This window comes from Lissotriton vulgaris, unplaced genomic scaffold (genome assembly GCF_964263255.1).
Source record: "Lissotriton vulgaris unplaced genomic scaffold, aLisVul1.2 SCAFFOLD_4869, whole genome shotgun sequence".
NCBI lineage: Eukaryota > Metazoa > Chordata > Amphibia > Caudata > Salamandridae > Lissotriton > Lissotriton vulgaris.
The window spans coordinates 31,490-49,997 of NW_028250912.1; the positions used below are offsets into that span (position 1 = coordinate 31,490).

The following is an 18,508-nucleotide window of genomic DNA, read 5'->3' on the forward strand; positions in this document are numbered from 1 at the left end:
AACTGTAAAAGTAAAAACAAGCAAAAGCGCTGTCAAATGGTCACATGAACATTTGCAAAAAAAATTATGCAAGGGAAAACTAACATTGCAAAAATAAATACATTAAATGAAAGTGGAGATTAGACTGCCAGTGCTGGCAATAAAGTGGACCGCTTTCTAGGCAGATGTGCACACGAGCCCAGCATTAAAGTGGATTACTTTCTAGGCAGATATGCAAATGAGCCAATATGCCATCACGAACAATGAAGGCAGCCAATAGTCGAAGTGTGATGACCTATTGCCCTAGTCTGTAGGCTGTGGTCGGAGGAAGCGAAATGTCTGACCTATGAAGAGACCAATGGGCAAGGAGGGCTCACTGAAAGCCCCTATGAGTATATTATGATGTACATATTTTTTATTAGGATTTTTTTTAAAACAGGAGGATAGTGAGACACCTAAATCTGTCTCTATTGCAAACATTTAAAAAAGCTCATAACGCCACTTTACAATAAAATACTTGATCCTAATAAAAGAGACAAGGGCACCGCGAGCTCAAGGGCACATCAAGAAACTCTTCAAGGGCACAAGTACATCATACACCTATAAGTGGTTAAGTAAAATTCTGTGGTCTCAGCACTCCTCATTGCTGCCTTGTATAGTGAGGCCTAAAATGTGATCTGGGATTATATGAGGCTAGTTCCTTCAAATGTGTTGCAGGTTCAGTGGTCATAGATAGTCCAATGCCCATCAGTGGGTGTATATGCTCTCCAGCTGCCTACCCTCAGTGCAGATGCTCTTACCTCCCCATCTATGTATTTCTCTAGACAGATGGCACAGTCTGACGTGGAGCTGCTGCTAAGTGTGTCGAGAGCCCCGCAGCTTCCTTCTCGGTGTCCTTTGCCCTTTGACTTGAACTTCCTGGTCTCCATCTTCTCAAGTGCCTGCACTGCCATCCTGTTCATAGAGTCCTATGAAAGGGAAAATAAAGACAGAAGCATAATTCATACCTTTATGGGACAAAGTTTGCTCTCATATCTTACTGTGGTGACTTTCCCTTCCTGGTTTCTCCCTCTTTTCTCTATACCAGTGTCCTCAAAGCGCTCTGAAGGGTTTTACTGAAGCAGACATCCTTACCCAGATCAAATCACTCACTCAACACATTTGGCCAGACTGGCCTTACCGGGGAGTAAATGGCAACGCATCACAGTCCCTCCAGTCAAGACTGAGAACTTAAGAAAATTTGGACAGACCAGTTATTCAATGAATATCACTGGTACATTGGCTGTGGTCTTGGACTGATGTGAATGGAGAACCACAAGTTTAAGGACCCCCCCCCCCTCTTTGAAAGAGCCAAAAATGTAAGTGTGGGTGTGTCTCCTCCGTAGAGATAGACAAACCGCTAATAGCTCAAGGCAAATGCCAGGCTCTGGTATTGTAAAATGCTGAATCTTTATATAGTACACCAGAAAGAGGTTTACTCGGTCGAGTCCAGATATCACTTATGAATGGAAAGGAGCTTGCTCTAGCAATCCCAAAGTGCTCTATCTAGGGTAGTGGCGGTCGAGTAGCTTTAGGCTTATCAGAAAGGAGTGTTAGAAACCCGGTGCACACACAAAGTCAATAAATGATGCACACGCTCAAAACGAAGATCGACAATAATTTAGAAAAATAAAAGGAATTTTTATATATATTTAGAAACCTAGAACTTTGCAAACAGGTAAGTACTTTTTTGGAATAGACTTTTTACAGATTCAGCAATGTTAACCAACAATGTATTTACGAGACGGCCACATCCCTGATAGAACTATTTTGTTGATATATAAAAAACTTATAAACAACATGCCAGACCCTCTTCAAACACTTTGAGAGAAATGGTCCATAGATAAAATCGAGATGGATGATGAGGAGTGGCAGGAGGCAGTTTCTTCACTTAGAGTCGGTGCAATACCTGCTCGCCTCCGACTAGTCCAGCTTAAAATCCTCCACAGGGTTCATGTGACGGGACCCCAGTTGGTACGGATGGGGAGATTGGACGGGGGTGATTGAAGACGGGAATGTGGCCAAGTGGGTTCTTTTATGCACATAATTTGGGAATGCGCGCTTATTCAACCTTATTGGCGCAACATTCATGACATTATTAATGCAGTCTTGTCCAGACATCTCCACTTGGAAGCCCGTAGATGCTTATTAAATATTTGGGAGCAGACAGATCTAAATGACTACACGACACAATGGGTCACTTTGGGGCTTATGCTCGCTAAAAGAAATATTGCCCAGCAGTGGGGGGGGGGGGGGCGCCTCTACTCCCTCCTACAGTGGGAGACTGGGATAAAGATTTGGACTGGTTAATGTTTTGTGAAAAAACAGTATATGTGGCTCAAGGTTGTCCTAAGAAGTGGGCTCGCATGTGGGGATTGTGGAATTCCTTTCGGGGGGGGAATATTTGTCAACCACCCCTCCCTATCGGCAAGGACGACCCCCCTCACCCTAAATTTTCCAAGAGATATTCTGTAATGTTGCTATTGCCTATTGTTCGCATGACGCCTGACTTATTGCTTCCTCTGTAATGTGATTGATATGCTGATGTCTGTTAATAAAAAGTTTTATAAAAAAAGAACTAAAAACAAAATGCATTAATCAACTGTAAAAAAAAAAAAAAAAAAAAAAACTTGTATTTACGCATAATGGTTTCCTATGGGAGAAAGAACATTCACTGCATACATATACCCCCTTCAGTCATGAGGTGGTAAAGGGACAAGGACCAAAGTTCCTCCAGCAGATCAGTCTTATCTGCCCTGGTGAGTCCAGATGCAGAGGTGCTGGATGAGTTGGTAGCCTTGCGTGCTAAGCAGAAGAAAGGAGGGTGCCACTTGGAAACAGGTTGCAAAGGGGGACTTGGGGACAAGTCGGAGAGCTCCCAATGGGGGGGGGGGGGGCTTGGCTCATGATGGTCCTGGGAGCACAGGCAAGCAGTCTGTTTTCTTAGGCATGGGCAGGGTGACTCTGGTGCAGAGTGTTTGTAGCAGGCTGGCTCTCTTGCATCAAGGCACTCACTGTCGGTCAGGACCTGAAAGGGGGACACAAACAGGGCAGCTGGGCCACTTTGGGTGCTAGCCTTTGTGGTGATGATGTCCCTTGTCGGCTGGTTATCAGTGATGTTGTTGGAGCCTGAACTGAGCTTCAGACAAACTTCGTTCATGGTAAGGGGTGTGTTACCCTGGTAAATGGTGGAGGTCCTGGCATTGACAGTCTTGGCAGAAAGACTGATCTGACCTCCTTGAGTGTGCTGATCTTCTACTGGGCAGCTACAGCTCGGTGGATGGCAGCTTCTTTAAACCGGACATTGTGGTCGGTGCCTGCAGGGGAGTAGCTCCTCTACTCTAAGGGAGATGCTGGCTGCTTGGCAAAGTGCTGGCAACCCCCTGGGGCTTGTGGAGGATGCACAGCTACAGGACGTTTCAGGTCTTTGCAATGGTCAAGTCTCTGTGTGGCAGGCAGGGTTTTGGGGTGCTGGGGAGGGGTTAAGTGTAGTAGCCTATGGGCTACTTACCCTTGGGGTTACTATACTGTTGAAACAATGTCGGTTGAATAAGACAACGTGAGAGAATATATAAAGTGATATATTTACAAGTAGTGTTACTACGTGAAAAGTAAATTAATCATGCACAAGATACAATACCCACTAGGTATTCCATATGGTAATTTGTTCTTAGTGGAGACAATGCCCCATTGGCCTTAGAATGGAGGGAAAGGTGCTTATAGTCACACTTACATCAAGGACGCTGCCTCGCCTAGGTATCACCTCCCAGCGGCTCCATCGAACACTACTTGTACATATATTACTTTTATATATTCACTTACGTCGTCTTACTCAACCCTGTCCAGCAGCGGGGGCGGGAAGACCCTGATGATGAAGCATGACACCAAGGGTCTTTTTGGTGTGTGAGGGGTATTTAGACAAACAATGTGTGTTTCCAACCACTGTAGGAAACCCATGTGACCTGTGAGTACATTATTCTGAAATCTACATTAGGCAGCTCACTCTAGGGGTGTCGACCCGGGTGTGCTCCACGCCTATGTGCATGTTTCCACCTGTCCTGGTGCCAAATGGGCCTCAGAGCAGGGAGTGGCATCTCCTAGGAACGGGGGATCTGGGTCGCATGTCAAAGACGGCAGAGGTTTGGAAGCCTTCGACCTTGGTATGCTGGTTGCTAGCCATTCTGTTTGGAGGAGGTGTAAACACCTCCTTCCAGAGTAGGCTTTGTTCCTGACATCTGAGAGCAAGGTTCTCACCCCCTAGGGGGTCAGAAGTCTGTATGTGGTGGCAGGCTGGCCTGAACCAACCAGCCAGCACACTAGTGGCCAAGTAGGTTTCAGGGGGTACCTCTAAGGTACCCTCTGGTATCAAACATCTCATATGAATAAATCCTCACTGATTTCAGTGATGGGTTTTGTTAATGCAAGCACCCAAACATCCTCGGTTTCAGTGAAACCATCACGTAGCTGGAAAACTCTTTTTCACCAGTGTCCAGTACATATATGCAAGATGGCTTACCCGTCCACTTGCAATGTCTATGAATTGACTCAGACATTACAGGGGCACATCTGCTTAGGGCGGTAAGGTTTGCTGTACAAGTGGCGTACATATATTGCCTGAAGTGTCTGCAGGCATGGCACCCAGGAGGTCTGCCATGTTTCCACTTTTGTCTGCACAATGTCACGCACCCTGCAATGGCAGTTTGCATGAGTGTGGTGAGAATTCAATTAGGGTAGCGCTTTACATGCTGTAGCCCTTATGGACCTTCTTTAGTACACATGCCTTATGTACTGGGATACCAACTACTAGGACTTACAGGGGTGCTACAGGTATTGCCAATTGGGGAACAACTGCACAGTTTTAGAGAAAGAGATCTGGCACTAGGGACCTGGTTAGCAGGAACCCAGTGCACTTCTGTTAAAATTGCATCAATTACCAGGCAAAAAGTGGGGAGACCATGTCAAAAAAGGGGTACTTTCGAACAGTCATTGCTTAAGGTCCTCTTGGATTCTTGCGCCCAAAACAAAAAGCTTGCAGCTTATTCTTGCCACTCAGGCCCGACCCGCAGACATCAAACATGAAATACAAAACATTAACCTTTGATGTAATAATGGAGCAAAAAAAAAAAGTTACCCATGTGATGGGTGAATTGTACAATGTGAAACAAGAAAACCTGGGCTCAATCTCCACTTGAACAAAGTGTGTGATTGTAAGGCAAATATTTATTTCACTGAGACTTCTTGTCCTTTATCACAGTGGCAGAACCTTCAAATAAATGGGTTCAGGATGTGCACTGTACAAAAGCCTTTTGTGTTTGATTTACTAGACTATAATTTTGCTCCTTTTATAAAAGAATCTAGGCTACATAGTGTGCACATGATAACTCACTTGCCTCTTAGATTACCAATGGCAATGTCAAGGAGGTTAGAGAGGAATGCTAAATTTGCATTTAAAATCACTTTTAATAAATGTGTTTCAATGCAGTGACCTAATCGAATGTATTAAGGTTAGACAGTGCCACATGTTAAAGAAATACACTTTTTGTGATTTTTTTTACAAGTTAATTCATGTTACATGCCAAATATTTGCAAGGTTCGGCTCGTGCTTGGGCTCTTGGAGCCCAGCCAAACCCTTGGCTTGGATCAGCTGGTTAATTTGTTTGCTCGCCCACCTCTACTGCGTATCGGGTCAGACTTTTGATGATTCTGTAAGGGGAAATGAACCTTGCTTGTACCCTGCTGACCATGCAGATTGCACTGTCTTACAGAGTTCTCATGTTTCTCACATAAATACACAAGTAACACATCCAGTTCACAATTACACTTTACATTCTGCGATTTGAATGAATGAATGAATGAATGAAACGGTTCTTATCTTGCGCATACTTAGCCCAATGGGCGTCAAGGCGCCTAAGTCAAATATAGAAGCCAAGTCCCCCCTCTGCAGCATTCTCTTATTGGTAGGCCCTCTTAAAGAAGCCGGTTTTAAGAGCCTTTTTAAATGACTCTATTGAAGGAAGAGTTTTAATTTCAATTGGGATAGAATTCCAAAGCTGCGGGGCAACCACGGAGAAAGCTCTGGCTCCCCATCTAGCAAGTTTGAAACGAGGCACAACAAGTTGACAGAGTCCCGCAGAGCGAAGGCCTATTGTAGGGACATAGCGTGTGAGAAGAGAGCCAATAGCACTCGAGGAACCTTCTGTCAGTGCTCTGTAGGCCAGACACAGAATTTTAAAGGAAATTCTCTGCTGGACAGGAAGCCAATGAAGGTCTTTCCTGGCCGCAGTGGCAGAAGAGGTTTTCGGAAGAGCCAGGACGAAGCGTGCTGCAGCATTCTGCACAATCTGCAGTCGGTGTATAAGGCTTTTGTTGGCTTCCATATACAGGGAGTTGCAATAATCTAACCTCGAGCCCACCAGGGCGACTGCAACCTGTTTGCGCGCCTGGGGGGAAGATACCCGCGGATTTTGTTGAGTATCCTGATCACACCCCAGCAAGTGGCCACGGTCCTGTTGACTTGTAGGGACAGAGAAAGCGAGGTGTCAAATATTACTTGTAGACTTGTTAATCCCATTACAAATTCTGGACTACAATTCCCAGGATGCAAACAGTAAACTTGGTCTGGATGAGCTACTCATGCATGGCCTTGGAAAACTTAAGACATCTCCTCTTATCCCAGAATCAGAGACGGCAGTCGTTTTCGTTAGCACGCTTGGACGTGGAGCACAAGGCAATATGCAATAGTGATGATAAAACAACGTAGTATATGTTCTTTATGCAAGAGTGTAAAGTGAGAGAGGGGTTAATAACTCTTGGAGCACTCCTTTCAGATCCACAGCAAGCTAAGGATGTCCACCCTTTGATGCAAGATATTTATAATACTAATGCTTTAAATGGCTCTCAGTACCAAAACGTCTCCTTGTTAACAGAGGGCACTCATACTCGTGGTGCAGGCGGGAGAAGCATAAAGTGCGGCTCAGGGTTGATGTGTGCACTGCTCCCTGCTAAGCCTTCTCGGTATTATCTTTTCCAATACCAGCTCAGCAGATATCAGCCTTGTATCCATGTCCCCACTGAACTGGATGTGTTCCACCCTATCCTTCTATGTTTATGGCAACAGATAATCAGAGAAATACAAAAAAGATGCAATGAACACATGATTACCTTGTTGGTGGGTCGTAAAATACTGCTGATAAAGTTTCAGATAGTTAAAGTGCTTACTGCTTGATTGGTTTCTTTTGTGGCACTCAGCTTCTTGGAGTATCATTTTTTTAAATTAGGGGGGGGGGGCAAAATAATTTTTTGTGGGAAAAATGTGGAATGTGCTCACAGCTCATAATATTCCTATTAATACTCCTGGGTGACCACTTTAGCTGCCTGAATTACACATCAGTATTTGGCAAATGTGTCTGTCTTTCTGAAGCTCCAACTCACATTTGACATAAAAATATACCATGTGAACCATTTTAAATGCATTAATGTTCCCAAACTTAGAATGGTAGAAGTCCACCTATGATGGAAAATCTCCCCCAAGTGACAGGAGGTTTGGATTCTATTAGGCAAAGATTGGGAATATTCAACTTTACAGTAAACTCTAGAAGCAAGAAGAAATCAACATATGAACGTTGATGAATATGAAATGCTCTAAGGTTAGAACATAAGGTCAGCACTCTAGGGTACCAATGACCTTATAACAGCGCTACCAATCAGTAGACAGTCTATAGTATAGTCATCTCTACAGTGCAGCAATCCCTCTTCTCTGCAATCAAGAAAGGTGAAATCGGGTTGGACTGTCCGAACATTGAGATCAGAAAACAGTTTCTGGTTATAATGTAGAACAAAAGACTGACAATAGAACTGAGGGGGAAACAGTTGGAACAATGCGGGCAGAACCACGTGTGTTCGGAGTACGCATGTGCTACCACGCTTGACTTAACCATGCATATCCATGGTTAAGGCAGTGCACGGTCTAGCTACTGGCTGCAGCTCGGCTGAAGCAGGAGGACCCCAGGAAGACAGAACACAGTGAGGTAAGTGGGGCAGGGGCCAGGTTTGGTGGGAGTATTTTCTATGGGTTTGGGTGTCGTTTTCAGAGCTGGGGGGTCGGGGTCATTTTGAGGGCTGAGGGGTCGTTGTCAATGCAGAGGTCATTTTCAGTGCTGGGGGCTCGGTGTCATTTTCAGGGCTGGGGAGGGCGGTCAGGGTAGTTTTCAGGGCTGGGGTGGGGGGGTCAGGGTAGTTTTTTAGGACCGGGAAGGGGGGAGATCGGGGTAGTTTTCAGGGACCAGAAGGGGGGCGTCAGGGTCGTTTTCAGGGAGGGGGATGTCGGGGTAGTTTTCAGGGCTGGGGAGGGGGGTTTAGTTTTCTGGGCTGAGGAGGGGGGGTTGGGGTAGTTTTCGGGGCTAAGGGAGGGTCGGAGAGTTTTCTTTATTAGGGGTAAGGGTATTAGGCCTAAGGACAGGTGAAGGGGTAGATTTACGCACAGAGCAAAGGGGGGTGGGGGTCCTGTATGTTAAGGGACAGGGTTTTAGGCCTCATGGGGGGGGGGGAGGGTAAGGTCGTTTTTTTTTTTTAATCTGAGTTAGGGTGTTAGTCCTAAGGGCAGTGGAAGGGGTTGGGGTAGTTTTAGGGACAGCGAGGGAGTACAAGGGGGTCAGTGTAGTGTATATTAAGGGGTAGGGACAGTGTGGGAGGCTTGTTTGGGTATTTGGACCTCAGGGTGCGTTGTGGTAGGGGGTTTATAGCTTAGGGAGGGAGTTGTGACCTCAGCTACACATAGCCCTTTACCATTCATGCGTTTACCACGAAATTGAGTGGTAAAGGCATGCATGACAAAAAGAATGTGTGGTTAAGATCATTCGTGGTTCAGGCTGCGTGGTAGAGGCATGCATGGTTTAGCCATGCGTGCCTCTATAATAAAACCCTTCTGAGGAAATAAACCACGAATCGGTAGTCAGAGCTTCAATCTTCATTCAAATTGTTATATCCAAATTAGGTTGAATGAACAAATATATAGAGAACACCTGGGGACACAGGAGTTCTAATGTATCTTCCCCTTGCTCTCTTTAATAGAATCCAAACCTCCTGTCCCTTTAATGTGGAGAGATACTCGATTCTATTACAAGACAGGAGACTCATTTACAACTACCTTACAGCTGTCAAATCACGTTACGAGACACAAGATTCATTGGTTTGTAATAAATTATTTTAAATGTAAATTCTCTTGACCAATCTGCTGCTTTAGGATTGTCCTCCAGACAATCAGCTGAAACGCATGCCTTTGAAGTCCATGCCCTTCTGAGTGAGCTCCAAAAAGTGAAACAGCAATGCCAGATTTAGCCATAATCTGACTGAGTCATCTAGCTAGAGTCGAAGGGTAAACCGGCTTCAATGGTGTTTTATAAAAGGTCATTAACTAGGAAGTGAGAGCATTATGAAAATCAGTTTAGTCTCTGTAACATCATCGAGAGGATAATAATAATAACTTTTTGCAATCATGAAACATCTACATCAAGAGCCTCAACATCAGAGATGCCTCTAAATGACAAACACAAATCACAATTTGTGTAGCCGACAGTTGCTTCAATGAGAAAAACTCATTATGCGGCAAAGCCAAAAGCAAACTTAATACCACCTTTATACTCAGAGAAAAGAGTATCTGGGGTTTGGAGGAACTTGAAGACGAATGGACATCAGCGCTTTGCATACCATTAAATGTTTACCCACTGGCTCACATTTGACCTGGGTAGGATATGCTAAAATAACCAATCTATAAGAATTTACTGTTTCATAAGCTTTCTATGTCTGCAGGAGATGCCGATATGGGATCAATCTTCCCTGCCACACACCAGCCAACCTAGGTTATCCAGGTGTATTTATAACCTGATTAAGAGGAAGGAGCCGAGGAATTGATAACTGACAATGGGGTAATAAAAAGTCCTGGGAAATGCCGGACTGAACTAAAACCTTTCACCCAATCAAAGAAAGATGGACCTGCAGAATCAGATAATGAGTGACCCTTGGGATCTGTGAGCAATACAAAGAAGGTAGGAAGGATCTTTGAAAAAAGCTGCAGAGAACTCCAGAAGTGGAGGGAACCATACCTAGAATGGCCAAGTGTTGGTCACTAGGATTAATGATGCTAAGTCCATTCTGCCTTGTATTAATGGCCTCAGTATTATGGCGGACAGAGGAAAGGCATAAAATACAATAGAGTCCCAGTGTTGCAAGATTACATCTACTGCTTCAGGATCCAGTTTCCAGCTGAAAAAGCGTGGGATTTTGTGATTCATCCAAGAAGCAAACATTCACCTTATTTGGGCCCCAAAGATAGAATACTTTTGAAAGCTTTGAGATGCACTGAACAGTCGCTTCTGTCGGGAACCCACATCTGCTTCTGTGTTGGAGAGCCCTGGGAGGTATTCAGGTTGAAGAACAAACCATCTGTTCAGACAGTAATGCAGAAATTCCTTTGTTAAATCCATTATGCCTTGGATCTGACCAATTCTAGTTTGATTATGTAATGTATGGTTGAGATATTGTCCATGCTGAGAAAAAAACAGCAATTTACCAGAGTTGGGGCTAAGCTTTTTACTGCGAAGGAGTCTGCAAGCAGGTCTAAGCAGTTTATGTGATACAGAGTTTCTTCTAGGGGCCATTTTCTGCCCAGGGGTGAAGTCTCTGTGCCACAACCCCCCACCCTACCCACCCCAAACCGATCCTGCTGGTGTGAGAATCTAATTTGACATCTGGGGCCTCTCCAAACAAAAATGGAGTTTCAATTCCAGTCTTCCATATAGGAGAGCTGCCCTTTTCAAATCAACATTATCCTCTGGAGAAACTGAAATTAATGCTGAGTAAGGGAGGATACCATCTATCCCGACTAATCTCCAAAGAGAATATGTGTTTAATTTGAAGCCAGACTGAATCTCTATCTTTGGGAACTTGATCTTTTGCGGAAGAGTAGGAGATGAGTCTAAAGAGTTCCTGATAACCAGAACCTGAATTGTCTGGCATGGAATCAGAATTTATTATATCTGGTCTATTATGAAACCCAACCCCTGGATTAGGGAAACCACCCATTGAATATGAATGTTTAATATCCGTTTAGGAAGAGCCATCATCAGCATGTCTAGATAAATAACTAACCTGCCCCCGTATAACCTTAGTAATGCTAGTACTGATTTTAGAAGCTTGGTAAAGCACCATGGGGCGCAGGAAAGGCTGAAAGGAAGCAATTTGAACTGGACTATGTAGTAGAAAGTGTGTGCAAGATTTATTGAAATGCATAGAGAAGGGAGCATGCTTTACATCCATCTTCACCAACCAATATCCCATTTGGAAGGCATCTCTCAAACAATGAATCCCTTCAATTTTAATACGTTTGTAAAGTGCAGAAGTGTTTACCAATTTTAGGTTGATAGGATGGAAACCCTCATCCACTTTCCGTACCAGAAACCCCTGTGAATGAAGAAGGACCCTCTGAATGGCATAAGCTTGTGGAGAAACTGTTGAATTTTTTGCTATCGAACTTATATCTGATGTACAGAACACCATTGGAAGGGAAGCTATAGCTGTATCAGGTAAGAATAAAATTCTATTTTGTAACCCTGAATAGTATGAAATGCCCACTCATCCAAAGTAATAAGTCTCCAATTGCGAAGAAAGGTGTTCATTCTGCTTTCCAACCTTGTTGAGGAAAAAACCTTTAAATTGATGTGATCTACCTGTATTGTCATGAACAGGTCCTCTACCATGTTGGAAACGTTCTCAGTAATATCCTCCTCCCTGCAGAAAGAAGGGATTTTACCTCACTTTGCTGCTAAAGGCAATGTTTGGACTCCGTTTGACGCATAAAAGGGATGGCTTGAATGAGCTCTGTTGAGAGATGCCAGGAGAGCAAGGTCTTCCTCAACCAGCTCTGGTAAAAATAAAATACAGCATGAAAACCACCCTCAAATTTTAATGTGCCTTGTCTAATGGATTAAAAGTCAGGACATATGAGGAGATATCCTCGATTAAATGGTCAAAGTGAGGACCCTTTACTTCTGGGCCTAGCTCCTTCTTAGCCACCTCCACCAGATTAGGATGCCCTCCCCTCCGCTGACTACATCCTCCTGGGGGACCTCAACTTCCACCTGGAGAACAACAACGACCGCAACACCAGCACCCTGCTCGACAACCTCGCCAATCTCGGACTCAAGCAGCTGGTGTCCACCCCCACCCACCTCGCCGGACACACACTCGACGCAGTCTTCTCATCCAGCACAGACATCGCCTTCAGCCACGCCACAGAGCTTCAATGGACGGACCACAGCTGTGTCCACTTCACCTTCAAAAGAACGACGACCCACCACCACCAGCAACAGGTTGCCCGCAGAAGCTGGAACAAGATCACAGCCAACCAGCTCGCCACCTCCTTGAGCCAGCACCCTCCTGCCAGCTCAGCGAACCCCAGCCAGGCCACCGACAACCTCACGAAGTGGATCAGCAACTGCGCGGACGAGCTCGCCCCGCTGAGGACCCCGCCCAGCAGACCCGGCAGCAAGAAAGCCCCATGGTTCACCGACGAACTCAAGAGCTCCAAGAAGAACTGCCGAGCCCTCGAGAAAGTCTGGAGAAGGGAACCAACACGGACAACAGGACCACCCTCAAGCTTGCCACCCGGAAGCACCACCAGCTGATCCGCGCCGCCAAGAAAACTGCATTCAAGGACCGGCTGGACAACAACGCACACAACTGCAAGGAACTCTTCAACATCATGAAAGAGCTTTCTAACCCCAGCGCAGGAAACAACAACATCACCCCATCGCAAGACCTCTGCAACTCCCTCGCCTCATACTTCCACAACAAGATCGCGGACATACACAACAGCTTCAACAACCAACCAACGCACACCACGACCGAACCACCACCCCCCACCACCACCCTCCGTGCCTGGAATCCAATCACCACCGAAGACACCGTCCGCACGATGAACTCCATCCACTCAGGATCTCCGAGCGACCCCTGCCCCCACCACGTCTTCAACAAGGCCGACGTTGTCATCGCACCCCACCTGCGAGACATCATCAACACATCCTTCGACACCGCCACCTTCCCTGAGAGCTGGAATCACGCCGAACTCAGCGCTCTACTCAAGAAACCCACAGCGGACCCCACCGAACTCAAGAATTATCGCCCCATCTCGCTCCTCCCGTTTCCAGCCAAAGTCATCGAGAAGACCGTCAACAAGCAGCTGGCCGCCTTCCTGGAGACGAATGGATCCCTCGACCCCTCACAGTCTGGCTTCCGAGCCAACCACAGCACCGAGACCGCCCTCATCGCCGCCACCGATGACATCCGAGCCCTTATGGACAACGGAGAAACAGCGGCCCTCATCCTCCTTGACCTCTCCGCGGCATTCGACACTGTCTGCCACCGCACCCTAGTACAGCGCCTCAGCAACGTCGGAATCCAGGAGAAGGCTCTGGAGTGGATCATCTCCTTCCTCGACGGAAGAACACAGAGAGTCCGCCTACCACCGTACAAGTCAGAGGCCACCGAAGTCATCTGCGGCGTCCCTCAAGGATCCTCGCTGAGCCCCACCCTCTTCAACGTCTACATGAGCCCCCTCGCAGCCATCGCACGCCATCACAACCTCAACATAATCTCCTACGCCGACGACACCCAGCTGATCCTCTCCCTGACCAACGACCCCGCCGCCGCCAGAGCCAATCTGCACGAAGGGATGAAAGAGGTAGCCGAGTGGATGACGACCAGCCGCCTGAAACTGAACTCAGACAAGACGGAGGTCCTCATCCTAGGCTCTTCGCCCTCCGCCTGGGACGACTCCTGGTGGCCTCCCGCCCTGGGCACCGCACCCAAGCCGACAGACCACGCACGCAACCTGGGCTTCATCCTGGACTCCTCCCTCTCCATGACCAGGCAAGTCAACACCGTCTCCTCGGCGTGCTTCAACATCCTACGCATGCTACGGAAGATCTTCTGGTGGATCCCCACCGAGACCAGGAAGACCGTCACCCAGGCCCTCGTCACCAGTCGACTGGACTACGGCAACACCCTCTACGCCGGTACCACCGCCAAGCTCCAGAAGAGACTCCAGCGGATCCAGAACGCCTCAGCCAGACTCATCCTCAACATCACACGAACCAGCCACATCTCCGGACATCTCAGAGACCTGCATTGGCTCCCCGTCAACAAAAGAATCACCTTCCGCCTCCTCACCCACGCACACAAAGCCCTACACGACCAAGGCCCGAGCTACCTCAACAACCGAATCAACTTCTACGCTCCCAAACGCCACCTCCGTTAAGCCAACCACGCCCTCGCCGCCGTCCCCCGCATCCAAAGAGCGACAACAGGAGGAAGATCCTTCTCCTACCTGGCCGCCAAGACCTGGAACTCCCTCCCGACCGACCTGCGCCTGACCCAAGACCACCTCTCCTTCAGGAAGAAGCTGAAGACCTGGCTGTTCGAGCAGTAACGGCACCCCCCTCCCCCCAGCGCCTTGAGACCCTACGGGTAAGTAGTGCGCTCTATAAATGTCCTTGATTGATTGATCAATACTCATAAGGATGGTTTTTCAGCTGCTATTGCTGCATTGACATTGCTTAAGAGGCAAATATTGCTCTGACTCCATCCTCTGAGAATGGGCAGACTAAATGGGGCACCTGTGAGAGCTGTGGTTTCAGTAACCTCAATTATGCGAGTTAAAGACTCCAAAATATCTAAACTTTTGTCTGGACAGAGACCAAGGCCTTTGTCAATGGCCTTCTTTGAGCCTTTACCTTTTTTGGAAAGAAAAGTCACCAACGTTGGCCTCCATTTGGAGTGGAAGACAATTTGTTTGGTAGTTACGGTCTAGGATACTATTGCCTTGACAGTAGGCTTTATCCAATGGGCAACACAGTCCGATATTGAAGAAGATGGCGGATGCCTAATCAGCTGATCATGGATGTGTGCTGGCATCAGGATCAAAATAAAGGTTATCGAAAGCATCAAGGATGACTGGACTAGAATCTATATTCGGTGTGCCTTGAGGCATATGGGGATCCCCCAAATAACCATCAGTTTCCCCTTATTGACCTGTAAGAAGGAGACTTAATCAATGTCTGCAGGTGCCAACTGTAAGGCTTTATTCATTTGTCATCTTAGTGAAGTTTCCCTGCAATCATAGCTTTCCTGCTGCTTTGAGTCTTTATTTTCTTGCAGTGCTAGAAACACCTCAGCACTTTCCTTTCTTGGGGAAGGATATTTATGCATTGAAGATTGGAAAATGCATCTCTTAAAAGTGTGTGGCTCATCCCTGGGACAAGGAGAAAGATGATCACTTTGTTTGTTAAAAGAACCAACAACTAAATGGCTTACAGCCTACAGCATAGACTGCAATGATGCAGACACTGTAGAATTGAACACCTCTTCTTACCGGTCCATCATGTCAGATGCTCGTCCAGTGTACAGTTCAAGAAATTCTGTTCTAATAACAATAAGAGTCCTGGAGCTCAGAACTGAATAAGGGTTTTTATAACGGAAAGTCGTAAGGCAACTTTTATCATTGTCCTTCATAAAGCCTGGTTATGCGAAATCACAAAGTCACAAGCAGTCCACAAAATTGCAATAGGATTTGAAATTTGCCTTTTCTGCATGGTCACCACAGATTTTTTGCCTTTTGCTGGACCCAATTTTGCTGGTTTTAGAACTCTATAAAGGTTATACCTGCAACCAGGGTAAAGTGCCTGTGCTCCCCCTTTAAACAGGGTTAAATTGGCTTTTTCCTAGTTAGTACATTTAGCTTTCTTGTAAGTCCCTAGTACATGTTGTAGAAACTGAATCCAAGCTTTGGAAGTTAAATACCTCTTGTGGACTGCAGCACCTATTATGTCATCCACTAGAGTGGCAGTGAAAACATGGCTACATGCCTATCCTGTATAGACCGACTACTACAGTGTAAAACCTGCAGTGGGACATGCCAAACTAACCCTTTATACTAAGCAAAGTCCTCCCTGACAAGGTTACAATGCCCCAAAAATGTTTTCACTGTGGCATACTTAGCTATCCTACTGGAAACTCAGGAGTACAGATAAAAATACAAAACTGTATCTTGAGAATGAGTGAAGCTACAAAAATAAAACTATTTTTAATAGTTATTAAAAAAACAATATTCATATAATAAATATTAAGGAAAGGTAACTTTAAAAATGTTACCTTTTCCCTACCTAAAGTTCCTGGAGGCTAATTGCATTAGCTCTCCAGCAACTCCTATCGTACACTCAGCCTAGAAGATGTATGAAAGAGGTGTGATATTCCACCCAGGAGGACAGAATAGGCTGATCTGAATGGGCAGAGAGGACTCCACAATGTCAAATCCTGTCTGATAGGTCTATTGGTGTGCATGTAACACTCTGGGGCACTACAAAGGAAGAGAAATTATGTCAAGACAATCCTTCTGTATCCCCTGCCTGGTTGCTGTAGTACCCTGCTTTTGTCCTACCAGCGTTTTGTCACTGGGTTTGTTGTGGGTACATGCCTACTTCAAACTGGATTTTAATGTTTGACGTGAGAGGACACTAGTGATAATTGTAGTTCACTCTCCTATACACCAGCAACCCTCTGAGCTGATGTTTAGAGTGGCCAAAGGCTTTCACTATCTTGAAAATGCCCTGACACATGGAATTTTGGCCAGTTTGCTGTAAGTCAAACGAACTACTAAAAAAGATTGCAGACTTGTCCAGAGGGAACTTTTACCCCATTGGTCACCATGCCAGGTATAAATGAAGCATTTGCAGGCATCCCATCATAACACTTTTGGAACATGTGGAAAAACGAAATATGACTGGACCTACTGCTGTCTGACATGAGGAGCTCTGAAGAACTGGAGCTCCTCCCTCTTGTACCTCAGACAAATAAGTGTACGACTTCTGTAGGTCAAGAGGGAGACAGCAAGCTGCAAGAGTCCATTCCTTGGTGCTCCCAGCTGACCATTAACAACCAGAGCTGTACTAGACTTTGCTGGTGGCATCTGCTGGAGTGAGTCCTGTCCCATTAGTGTTGTCCCTGAGGTACTGGGAGCTTTACAAGTGTCCCAGAGGACCTGCTCCACAAATCTTAAATGTTGGGAATTAAATGACTAAGTTAGAAGGTAAAGTCTTGACTGTAACAAACCTGGTTGGTGTATCGGACATGCACTCCATTGCTTAGAGTGAACTTACACCTAGTTCGTGGGTCTAAGCAACTCAACCATGGATTCTACTTAAAACGTTATAGATACATTGATCTGCTTCAGCTTTATGGACTTTTGAGTCCTTTTGTTTATTATTTGGTGTTTTACGTTTACTACTGGTAATGTACAGATACTTCACACACTGCCCTAAGTTAAGACTGTCTGTCCTGTGCCATAGCTACCAAGGGGTAGAGCTCAGGTTCATTTAGCGACTTTGTGGGTTCACCCTGAAAAGAGTTGTGATTGTGATTATTCCTCGAGATGAGCAGTTGCCCGCCCCAAATAATAATCCAATTTCTTACAATATATATATTTATTCACACACACTTTTAATATAATTTCCAATGAAGATACTGTACGTATAATTAGCATTAGTCCTACAGCTAAATGCATGGCTAGCCTGGCTAAAGGGAAACTAACATGAAGGGAAATAAAACACAACATTTTTAAACATGTGCCCGACAACGCTTGGACCTTAAGAGAAATGACAAACAAATTAAGGAAAAACAGAAAGCTATTTTTAAACACACTTCACAAAGAAACTTTGTCTTCCATGAAGGCAGTCACCACCAGGGAGAAGAGCCAGGTAATGAGAGAAATGCATGCCCACAAACTCCTGTCAGGTGCTTTACAAAGTAACAGCTTACACCTGACAGAAACAGGGGCCATATTACAGAAGTGTCCTGAGGGCGCAGCGGGCGTTTGTTCCTAATTTGTGCGCCTCCGGGGCACTTTGGTATTACAGAATAGGGCTGCAGACGCTTCTCTGTCAGTGTGCCCCCTTAGGGCGGCCCTACCAAGGAATGAAAGGGGGTTCCATGGACCCCTAGACATCCCACTGCAGGCAGCTGAAGTCACTTGCAAGGGGATCTCCAATCCCTTTAGAATGCTCAGGCAGATTGTCGCCTGCACCAAGAACCCCAGAGTAGCTTTTAAACAGCTGTGCCACATTTATCTTTTGAATGCACTGACCCAGGCAGTGTGAGTTCACGGCTGCCCTGAAGGCAGCTCATTCTTTCTAATAGGGCACACTTTTCCAGTTTTCACCCGGCTCACCTACTTTAAAGGTGCACTGTGATGCAAACAGGAAAAGTGCATTCTATCAGTAATAGACCTCCTGCTGGTAATAAGGGTGCCACCGCTGTCAAAAAGGAAAATGCATACCTCACACGAACTTAGCTCTAAAGTATAAGAAAAAGAAAAATTGCACAGAAATAATACATATACCTATTAAATTAAACAACATTCTATTATACAATGTTCAATTGGAAA

General features: G+C 45.8%; 1 protein-coding gene across 1 annotated transcript in view; it reads right to left on the reverse strand.

Moving 5' to 3' along the window:
* Window positions 1-779: 779 nt before the first annotated feature.
* LOC147663080 (E3 ubiquitin-protein ligase ZNRF3-like) overlaps window positions 780-18,508 on the reverse strand; it is a gene marked incomplete at its 3' end in the record, with an annotated part of 38,363 nt that continues 20,634 nt past the window's right edge. Inside the window, exon 5 of the mRNA XM_086950694.1 lies at window positions 780-947. Coding sequence (XP_086806820.1) covers window positions 780-947 — 168 coding nt within the window. The remainder of the gene's footprint in view (window positions 948-18,508) is intronic.